Source organism: Ovis canadensis, chromosome 25, assembly GCF_042477335.2.
Source record: "Ovis canadensis isolate MfBH-ARS-UI-01 breed Bighorn chromosome 25, ARS-UI_OviCan_v2, whole genome shotgun sequence".
Taxonomy (NCBI): Eukaryota; Metazoa; Chordata; class Mammalia; order Artiodactyla; family Bovidae; genus Ovis; species Ovis canadensis.
Window position 1 is genome coordinate 59,093,789 of NC_091269.1, and position 10,727 is coordinate 59,104,515.

The 10,727-nt window shown below is 56.4% G+C and overlaps 1 protein-coding gene across 1 annotated transcript; it reads left to right on the forward strand.

Moving 5' to 3' along the window:
* Nucleotides 1-3,062: 3,062 nt before the first annotated feature.
* GPRIN2 (G protein regulated inducer of neurite outgrowth 2) lies at nt 3,063-9,995 on the forward strand. The gene is made up of 4 exons (XM_069571561.1): nt 3,063-3,325; nt 6,237-6,333; nt 7,201-7,897; nt 8,319-9,995. The coding sequence occupies exons 3-4, from the start codon at nt 7,691-7,693 to the stop codon at nt 9,684-9,686; spliced, it is 1,575 nt and encodes a 524-aa protein (XP_069427662.1). The 5' UTR covers nt 3,063-3,325; nt 6,237-6,333; nt 7,201-7,690; the 3' UTR covers nt 9,687-9,995.
* Nucleotides 9,996-10,727: the final 732 nt, after the last annotated feature.

Consider the following 10,727-nt stretch of genomic DNA (forward strand, 5'->3'; position numbering starts at 1 on the left):
GCCTCTCCTACCTTTCCATCTTCCCCTTTCTGTCTCAGCACGTGATTTTGCCTTTTATTACACGCAGAAATCAGAACCATCAGACAAGAAAACAGAAATCAACAAACTTCAATTTCCAGACCTCACTGACCTATCTTGGTATCACTCCATCATTTTTCTTCTCGTCCTCTGGTTACACAGAAACCATTTCACTCCTGTTCACTATGACCAGGATCCCAGTGGGGACCTCACACCAGCAGTGATCCCCACTCTTTCCTGTTCTTCCTCTACTTCTGTATGGACTCTTCTCCTTGCCATCAAATATGCTCAGTTTATTACAACATGCAGTGGATCTGTGTCTGGCTGCCCAGTCTCCATTCCTCTTTCTGGGGAAAACACCCTGTTTGCAGTCCTGGTGGGTCCTGTGTGATGCTCCTAGAGATGAATTTGACCAGATATTGCTCTCACCATCCCAGGACAGAGAGCACATGGATATAGCTCAGTCAAATGAGTTCTCTTGTTCCCCTTGGAGAAGGAAATGGCAACCCACTCCAGTGTTCTTGCCTGGAAAGTCCCAGGGATGGCAGACCCTGATGGGCTGCCGTCTATGGGGTCGCACAGAGTTGGACACAACTGAAGCGATTTAGCAGCAGCAGCAGCAGCTCCCCTGGTTCTTTGAATTTCAAACTGAGAGGCACAGGAAGGACAGACAATTGGAAGCTTTCCTTCCAGGGTGGTGATAGGGCGAGATGGTGGGGTGCTCCCTGATGCTGAGGTGCTCCCTGATGCTGAGGTGCTCCCTGATGCTGAGGTCTACACTCACCCGAGGAACCAAGACCAGCTCTCCAGCATTAGCTTCCATCCCAGACTCCTGATATCTTCCAACACATTCCTTTTTTGCTTAACTTTGCCAGTTGGTTTTTGTTGCTTGAAATCAAGAAAACCCACTACATGATGCATCATATTTAAAAAAGTGAGCCAAACACAATATCAACACCAAAAAAAAAATTTTCTTTCTTGCTCCTGCGCCCCTTTCCCAGTGACACTTTCTTACCTCTCTTTCCGGCCACCCATAAGAGCTGACTGCACAAGCGGTCTTCCATCTCCCGCCACACCCCTTCATTCCCTCCTCCATCTGCCCCGGTGGCTTCTGCTCCACTGCCTTGTTGAAGCTGTTTGCTCTAAGTGCCCAGGGTCACAGCAATGTCCTGGTCTCCCTCTTTCCTTTTTGGCTGGTCCTTATCAGTCTTTAAGCACGTGGTCAGTCACAGATGCCAACTCCAGTATTCTTGCCTGGAGAATCTCATGGACAGAGAAGTCTGGCAGGTTCACAGGGTCGCAAAGAGTCAGACACAGTTGGAGCAACTGAGCCTGCATGCACTCACGGGTGAGTCTGTACTTCCTGAAAACCTATCCAGTCCTGTGACTTCAGGGTCCTCTGTGCCCATGATGCTCAGACTTCCCTGGGGAACCACAGTTTCTGTGTCATTCACCTCTCCACCTGCTGCCCCCCATGGAACTCCTGAGACCATCACACCTGCTCCTTTTCGGTTGGGCTCCAAGTCTCAGGAAATGGCGCTTGGCCCATGGGGTCTTAAGCCAAGTGCCTCCTCTCTCTACCAAAGTGATCAACAAACCCCACCCCACTCCCACTTCATGCAGTCCTAGCTTGTATCTCCAGAACCTAATGCAGGAGGAGCTTGTTAAATATTTGATCAAATGACTGATAGCAGCAAGAACACTCTGCAGAACATTTAACCTCTCTCTTTCCTATCGCCCTGTGAGGTAAGAATAATTATTCTGCAGATGAGGAAACCAATATTCAAAGAGAGGGATAGCTTGGCTTGGGTGTGGGATCACAGAACCAGTGAATATGTGGGATGTTGAGGTTGTAATTCCTGTTTGAGTCTTCAGGTGTCTGGACTAGACGCCAGACTTGGGGCTACAGAAAGTGAATGGTGCAGGCTCTCGCCTGGGCTTCCCAGTTTCCACAGGCTGGGGAACTTTGTGCAGGTCCCCTCTTGATGTTAGGTGGAGGCACAAGGCTCGGGGAGACCAGAGAAGTGAGGCTGGTGCCTGAGGTCTTCCCAGACTGGAAGAGCAACAGAGATGGCTCTCCCTTTCCGGCTACTGAACCAGAGGGGTGCAGACCCTTCAGTAAAGCCTGGACAAGCAAATCAATGGTCCCTGCAGCTGGGTTCAACAGAAAAGAATCGATACTGGGACTCGATTCTCAGAGACAAGGGCCCTGGGGATGGGTGATAGAAATCCCTGGAGAGCAGAAGGGGTAAGGAGCTGTCTGGGCCTGGGGAGGCATGTTGGGAGCCTGTGCCTAAGGAGCCTGCTGCCTGAACTGGAAACAGTTCTGGGCATGGAATCTATGGGGTTGAGGTTGTGGGGCCGGATGGAGGGCCTGGGTCTTGAAGGCGCCATGGACGCAAAGCTCGAAGGACCAGGCTCGGTGGTGGGGTCTGCAACAGTGAACCTGAGAGGGTTGGAACTATGGGGTCCAGGGCTTGGAGAATGGGCGTCTGCAGGGTGGGTCTAAGACGGACCCAACTAGGTGTCCCATGCGCCTGGGTTCTCGAGGGCAGGACTTGAAGTCCCTCACTATTGAAGGATGGGGGCCAGGGTGATCAAGAACATGGGGGCTGGGTGGCGAGTAAGAGGGTCTCCTGAGGGGCTCTTAGACCTCTGTGCTGGGCGTGGTACGCCGAGAGAGCAGGGCTCTTTGGACTTGCGCTGCGGAGCTGGAGGATTGTAGGGAGCCGAGCCTATAAGGTTGGGGACGTTGGGGTTGGGTCGAGAAGCGGCGGGATGTCGTTGGGAGGCCTGTAAAACGAGATCATGGTGGGGGCGGGGCCGAAAAGACGGGACGGTGAGACTTGCCGTGAAGAGTGGGTCGGGAAGAGGGACTAGGGGCTCGCGGGGCAGAGTCGAGGGGATGCTCGTGGGGCTGTAGGTTGGCTGGGGGTACGGAGCGCGGAGGGGCCAGGGGGCGGGGCCGGGGCGGGGCCTGGGCCGGGGGCGGGGCCGGGGGTCGGGGGCGGGGCCCGGGGCGGGGCCGGGACGCCGGCGTGGGCGGTGGAGCGCGGGGGCGGGCCCAGGTGAGCGGGGCTACCGCCCCCTTCGTCCCTCCTCCCCCGGCCTCCCCCCGCCCCTCAGCCACCCAGCTGCGCCTCCTGCTCCCGCTCCGCTGGCCGAGCGGACGGCGGCTGGCGGCGTCTTCGGCCCAGGCCAGGTCCAGGTCCGGCTCGGCTCCATCTTGGGCCGCTGCGCCGGGCACCTGTGGCGGCCACAGGAGCAGCGCTTCCGCCGGCCTCCGCGGCCTCGGGCTGGCAAGAGGGTGAGAGGCCAGCTCCGTGCTCGCCCGTGTTGGGGCGAAGGAGGGTGGGATGGGCGGCACCTCCCCTTCTTGCGCCCGGGAACCCCACTCCTCACCTTTCCCTGAGCCCCGACCCTACGCATCCCGGCCCCCGCCCGGTGCTCAGCGGCCCCCGGGGCTGCACCCCTCCTCGCATCTCTGGGCTCATTGCCTGAACTATCCCTTTTTCCACGTCTCCTCTGCCCATCCTCCCATTTCTCAATATTCAGTGCCCAGGACCTCGTCTCTTTCTGCCAGCCCCCACCGTTCTTACCGCTTCTTCCCCCTTCCTTCCTCTTCCTTTTTCCATCCCCACCCCTCATCCACTCTCCTCCCACCGCCCCCAGCCCCCGCCCTCCCTTCACTCTCGCTCCTCCTGCCCTCCATCCCTGCCCGCTTACCCCGCAGCCCCCTCTTCCTCCAGTCGCAGTCTTTGCTGCTGGGAAGGTCTGGAGCCCTGCTTGGGGGTCATATTGAAGACCTTCTCCGGAGTCCAGGTGGGCTTTGTGTGGGAAGGCAGGACAAGGGCCCCTTGCCCTAGGGGAGAGTGTACTTGCGGTGTGTTCAGGCCTTTGGCCCTCAGCTGGACGCGGCCTGTCTGTCTGGTGCGCAGAGTGCAGCTGGTGGGTGCTGTTTCCTGCAGGCTCACACAACAGACGGGCCTATGTGTTGGCCCCAATGGGTCCATGGGTGTGGTGTGGGCCTATACTGGCTCATGGGAGCCCATGGCCACGCAGGTAGGAACACACCAGCCACCTGGGCTGCTTCAGGTTTGGGGCAGCTGGGCCAGGAGGCTGACCCTTTTCATCTCCGGTTCCTCTTGGGAAGTATGGGTAAATCCTCCTCAGGGGAGGAATCTCTTGCCTGGTGGGATCTAGGCCTCTCTGTGGTGAGCAGAGCTGGGTCTGGGACCTCTGCCCCACGGTTCCCCAGAACCCTTTCCTGGCACAGCTTGTGACGTGGGCGCTTTGTTCTTAAGACTCCTTCATCCTCTGTGAAGGGCAGGTTTTGTGCCTCCACACACTTCTCAGTAGCTCAGGAAGGCTCCCTGCTGCTTTCCCCAGCTTTGGCCCTGTCAGTCCTGTCAGGCCCTCCTTTGCTGGGATGGATCAGACCACCTACTGGAGGTCGCCACGCCCCTTATTATACGAGGAGGGGTTTGGGTGGTGTGTGTCCCTACCTGGTCCCTAAGAGGTAAGTTCATATCTCAACATTTGAGGAGTCTGTGTGTGTCCGTATGCATGCATGTATGAGTGGACGTATACATATTCTCCCACGCTGAGGTTTAGAATAGACTTGGAAACTGAGATGATGGCGACATTGGGAGCACTGGTGGTGACTGTCACCATCCTAGGAAGATTAAGAAGCAAACCAAGCTGCCCTATAATCTAAATGGCTTCCTAAAAGCCACCTTTCTACTCCTACCCCCACTTCCAAGTCCTGTGATACCTTGAGCACAAGTCACTCTTGATGGGAGGAAGAAAGGTAAGATTATTATCAATCACTGTTCCAGGCAGTCCATATGCCATCACATTATGTCTTCACAACAGCCCTGCAGAGTGGGGATTTATTTCTGATTTGCAGATTGGGGAAACTGAGGCTCAAAGAGGTTAGGGGTCTACCTGAGTGTGCATATGTAGGAAGGGCAAGAGCCTGGATTGGAAGTGTACCCCTTTGCTTCACTTGTTCGTCCCTGGCTCCGAAGTTCATCTGATCAGCTCTATTGCTTCCTGGGAGGCCTCTATTCTTGGGGGTAGGTGGGGTGTGAAAAACCTTCTTTCGATAGCGTACCTCTATGCAACTCCCCCTGAAGCTCTTCCCTCGATCAGCCTGGGAAGGCCAGCTGGGGTTCAGTGGTGGGTTCTTTGACATTTCTGAGCTGTTCCAGATCTCAGATTGTCACCTGCCATTTGTGGAGGTGGGCTAAGGAAGGAAACTAACAAGAAATATAACCTCCCACTCCCCTGGGGTCTTTGTGGTCACTACTTTCACTCTGAGTGACGGCCAGCCCTGAGCATCAGGCAGCCACCTGGTGAGGCAGATGCCGCAGTACCTGCACTGGCAGCTTCTCGACAGCTCCTGGCAGAGACTGTGTGTGCCCCCAGCCTTGGCTTGTTTCGTCAAGGAGACCAAGGTCTGGCTTCCTCTGGCCCTCCTCCAGGGTAGGTGGGGTTCAGTCAGAGGCTGTGTGGGCTGTCCAGATAGGACTTCCTTCGGGTTCCTGGGCTTGGGGCTCAGTGGCTGTCCGCCTGCCAGGACCCATCGGTGACCACAGCCTTCCTAGCCAGCAGGCCTCCTTCTGTCTTTCTGAGTCTCGGCTGCCTACAGAGCTGCTAGAAGCAGGTAGGGTGAATGGGCATCCAGGCTTTGCTCTTACTTGTTCACTTGTTCCACTGGCATGTCATGGGTACCACTGGGTACCCATGTGTTGGGTGCTGGGACTCCAGTTGAGTCATGGCAACACTAAATAAAAAGGGATGCCCGTGGAAGAGTGATAGTGTCCAGGACGGAGGTCTGCACTATTCTCAAGAGGGAGCACAGAGAACCTCAGGCACTCCTGAGTTTGATTCCTGGCTTAACCACTTACCAGTTGTGTGCCCTTGAGCAAGTCACTAAACCTCTCTGAGCTTTGGTTTCCTCTTCTGCAGAATGGAGACGATGACTTATGTCCTGAGATTGCTCTTACTCTCACATACAGTGCTGGAAAGGAGACGGCACATGCCTGCCACATGGTGGGTGGCTGGGCACTTGGAACTGCTGTTCTTGTTATCATCACCGTGATTGTTATTGGCTTTGTTGACCTTCTCTCTTTATATGTCCACCTTAGAGCCTGAGAGCAGGGCCTGGGCCATAGTCTTTTCTTGCCTATTCATCATTTTCCTGACTCTTCCAGGGACCAGTCTGGCTTCAGCCCCGAGGAGCAGCTAGGACAGGAGACTGCTGCCCAGGCTGGTAACATGTGTCTTAGAGCTGCATGGTCATCGGTAACAGTATGTGGCCCTTTAAATTTCAATTTTGTTGTTTACTCCCGAAGTCGTGTCTGACTCTTGCAACCCCGTGGACTGTAGCCTGACAGGCTCCTCTGTCCATGGGATTTCCCAGGCAAGAATACTGAAGTGGGTTGTCATTTCCCTCTCCAGGGCATCTTTTGGACTCAGGGATGAAACTCACGTCCCCTGCATTGGCAGGCAGATTCTTTACTACTGAGCCACCTGGGAGGCTCTAAATTTCAGTTACTTAAACAAAATTAGCAAATCAGTTGCTGAGTTGCACTAGCCATCTGTCAAGAGCTCAGTGGCCCCATGTGACCAGTAACAACCATACTGGACAGTGCAGAGCAGCATGTTTTCATCACTGCTGAAAGCTGTGCTGAACTGGGCTTCACAGCAAGCCTGGAACTCTAAGGGGACAGGTGCTCTGGAAACAGCCTCACCATTGGCTTGAGCAGCCACCAGCCATCTCCTGAGCTCTGGGGCAACAGGAAGTTTTAACGTACAGAAACTGAGTTCCTGAGAGCCCTTCCCACACTGCCTTTCAGTGGCCTTGCTCGCCTGGCCAGGTGGCTGGTTTCGCGGCAGTTCTTATTAGCACAGGCTGGGAGGGCAGGACTGGGACTACCCGAATTGCCGCTGTTGCCTGCCATCCCCACCCTGCTTCTCCAGCATGTCCTGCTAGGCTGGGAGTCTCAGAGTGATGTTCCTTATTCATGACTTCGCCCTGGGCCAGGCTGCCTCATGCCCTGACCCCACTCCCTCTCTCTGGGTCCTGCCCAGTCCCCAGCCTGCTGCCCCCTTCTTGTGATCTGAACATATGCCTCCTGCTTTCTGCTCACCCTGTTCCTTGTTCCGTCCTCCCAGGCATCATCTCCTTCTTCTCTCTCCAGACCCAACCTGCAGGTCTGGAAGAGTCTGTATGGCTAGAGAAAGGGACAAGAATGGCTGGAAGGGAGCAGGGGCAAGAGAGGACATGTGTCTGATTGGTGGTTACAGGTATTCCCTACTTTTCAAAAGTTTGCTTTATTCCACTTCACTTTCATGGGAGACCTACATTAATTAGTAACTGTTTTCAGTAATGGAAAGAAATCCGAAGAGTTTTACAAGACAAGGTAATTGCCTCTTTACACTATTTTGGCTTATGAAAAGGTTTCATAGGAATACTCTTCTTTCAGACAGTGGGGGTGGCCTGTATTGGACCCCATTTGGTGGGCACAGCAGATCTGCATCAGTTCCATGTTGCCTGATCTCAACAGCATGGCACACAGAAGGTGCTCATGAGTTGGCAGCGGGAGGAGTGAACAAATGCCAAGTCCTAAAGGGCTGATACGGGAGCCTCTCCTGCCCTTGGAGCATGCAGTGGGAGCCAGGAAACGCCTTCCCCTTCACAGCGGCCAAGACTGAGCCCCAGAGACGTGACAACCCAGCCAGGCCAGGCCAGAGAGGATGGGGAGGGAGCGTGAGAGAACCCAAGGTGTTTTCAGTGAGCCCGGCATTCATGTCTTTCTCATCCCCAAGACTTCTCTGCCCCCCACTGTGTACCAAAGAGGCTCCAGTCCAAGTAAGTGAGATGGTGATGGTTCTGGGAGGAACCAGGGTAGTGTCCATCAGTCCAGCTTTACTGGTTATTAAAATACTGTAATAGTTCTGTGCTGATTGACTAAGAGCTATTGTCTCAAAGCCCCAAGCCCCCAGGCCCCAGCAGGCTCGGCCTAGCCCCTGGCTCCCCCTCCCCCATAAACCAGCAGTAGAGTCAGCCACTAGCCTTCTGGATGGCCTCTAGGGGCTCACCCTAGGGCTGGTTCTGATCCCTCAGTTTTGGTGTTTAGAAACGTCATCCTGGCTATGTGTGGTGACCTTGATTTGAAGCGTCTGGCTCCTGTCATCACTTTGCTTGTGGCTCTGACTGGTCAGGCAGGCTGAGACTGAAGCTGTCCCCTCAGTGTGCCTTGCACTGTGTGAGCCCTCTCTCTCTCCTGCAGGCAGCCATGAGATCCAGCCGTCCTGAGCCGGATATCCCGGAACCCCTCAGTGCCCACCCTCAGCCCCTGTCCCGAAGTTCCTCCAGCCTGCTGGGTGAAGGCCAGGGGCAGAGGCCAGAGTATCGCAAGAGAGCCAGCAGCGTTGTATGGCAGGCCCAGCTTGGTGAGGCCAGCACTGGCGCCCAGGTCCCGGAGGCGGAGGGGCTGCAGGCTGAGCGCGTGGAGCAGGCACAAGCCTCCAGCCCCCAGCTGCAGCCCAGCGCCGTGGGCCACTGGCGCAGCAGCACTGTGGGCAACGTGTCCACTGCGGGCGGCAGTGGCCTGAGTCACCTGCGGGGCCCTAGCGCTGCCGCTATGCAGAGGAGCCACTCGGGCCTGGTTCGCAGCACCCAGATCCGGGGTCACAGCGGTGCTCAAAAGGCCAGCCTCAGCTGCTCAGCCCTGGGCAGCTCGCCTGTCCACAGGGCTCGGCTGCAGCCCAGCAGCACCTCGGGCCAGAGTGCCCAGACCCCTGCAGGCTTGGAAAGGGACCTGGCTCCGGAGAACAAGACTTCAAACTCAGCCTGGACACTGGAGAGTCAGGTGTGGGTGCCACCAGCTGCCTTGGGAGGCACAGTGACCCACAGCAGCAGCCCCAAAGCCACTGGCCAGTCGGCCACCGCCTCCTGCCACGCTTTGTCTCCAGCAGCCCTGCTCTGTGGCATGAGGGAAATGGGGGCCAGCAGCTGCTGCTATGGCTTGCCTGCCCCAGGGATTCTGGCCTTTCCCAAATTAGTGGCATCAGTGAGTGAATCTAGGCTGCAGGCTCACCGTGGGGTGAAACTCCGGTGTACGTTTCCTGGGGGGCTTCCTGGGCACTCCCACTGCTGTGCCCACCCTTGGGGTCCCACAGGGTTAGCCATGGAGCCTAGTGCCAGGACCAAGGATATGTGGACCATGACCTCAGCAAGTGACTTGGCCCCTGTCTTGGCTTCCCCTCTGTCAGCCCAGGATGCTGGTGTTCAAGCAGCCCCCAAGGCCGTCTGCAAGGCAGTGGCCACTAGCCCACCTCTGGAAGCCCCTGTGGCCCTGCACCTGTTCCCGGAGGTGACTCTGGAGTCCAGCCTGGCAGCAGCGCCATCTCCTGTGCGGGACGTACGATGGGATGCTGAGGGCATGACATGGGAGGTCTATGGAGCTGCAGTGGACCCGGAGGTGCTCGGTGTGGCCATCCAGAAGCACCTAGAGATGCAGTTTGAGCAGCTGCAGCGGGCCCCTGCCAGCGAGGACAGCCTGTCTGCTGAGGGTAGGAGGGGGCCACTTCGAGCTGTCATGCAGTCCCTGCGGCGCCCCAGCTGCTGTGGCTGCTCCAGTGCAGCCCCCGAGTGAGGAGCTGCAGCCCCTGGAGCTGCCCGGGGTGCGTGGACTCAGCCCCAGGGGCGGTGGGGTCCCCGTGCTCTTTGGATCCACAGGCACCCACCGACACATCTCTGTCCTCTGCTGCCCGCAGGTCACAGGACTGCAGCCTGGGGGTTCCCTGCCCCCGGCAGTCGGGCTAGTTTATAAGGGCTTGATTCCCAAGAGCCACGTGCGGGCTCTGAACTTTGGGACAGTTTCAACACTGTATGTAAGGGGGATCCTGACTTCTCTGTAAAAACCCTTGATCCAGTCTCTGTTCAGAACTCTGCCATGATTTCCCCCAGGCCTCTTTGTGACTTTATTTTCACAGCAGTGCTGAGATACAACAAATTCCTGACATAAGAGTTGGGGTCTCAAGTGGCAAGGGCTGTCTAAGTCTTTAGGGAAGGGAACTGATGTTGTCGAGGCGTCCTGTGTGCCACACGCTTGCCAGCTCCCTTTCCTGAGTCTTCACCGTGTTTTACAGACACAACCACAGACATTTGGCAAGACTGCAGCTGCCACGCGCAGGCTGGACAGCTCACAGTGGTGGGCTAAGAGCAGAGCCGGGGGCTGGCTGAAGCCTGGTGTGTTTTCCTGCAGCATGTGGTTGGCAGAGCAGGGCAATTGTGAACAAGAATTTATTGAGCCCATATTCATTGCCAGGTTTTGTGGCTTCCTTGGGGAAGAAGCTGCCTGTGCCCTTGTTGAGCTCACCATGTATTGAGCATTATAGAGGGCTGCAGGGTACTTCTCGGAGCCAACCGCCTGGTAGATGATTGTGTTAGGGTCTGACAAAGGTTAGTGCCCTGCTGAGAGTCACTTGGCATGGGAAGGTGGAGTCAGGACCCACATGCAGCCCTGCCCGTGACATGGGCCTGTTCCTGGGCCCCCTTCTGCACCCAGGAATCCAGGATCTGACAGCCAGCATATTCCCCATCCCCAGGGGAACAGCACTCTCGAGGTGGAAAGGACTCGCAACAGTGGGTTAACTTTTAAAGCAGTAGTGACAAGAGGCAGGAGGAACCAGGT

What these genes read in the sequence shown, in the direction of transcription:
- GPRIN2 (XM_069571561.1), top strand. Translation starts at nt 7,691, where the DNA reads ATGCAGTGGGAGCCAGGAAACGCCTTCCCCTTCACAGCGGCCAAGACT. An exon ending in CCAAAGAGGCTCCAGTCCAA is followed by an intron (nt 7,898 to 8,318) that starts GTAAGTGAGATG and finishes TCTCTCCTGCAG; the next exon opens with GCAGCCATGAGATCCAGCCG.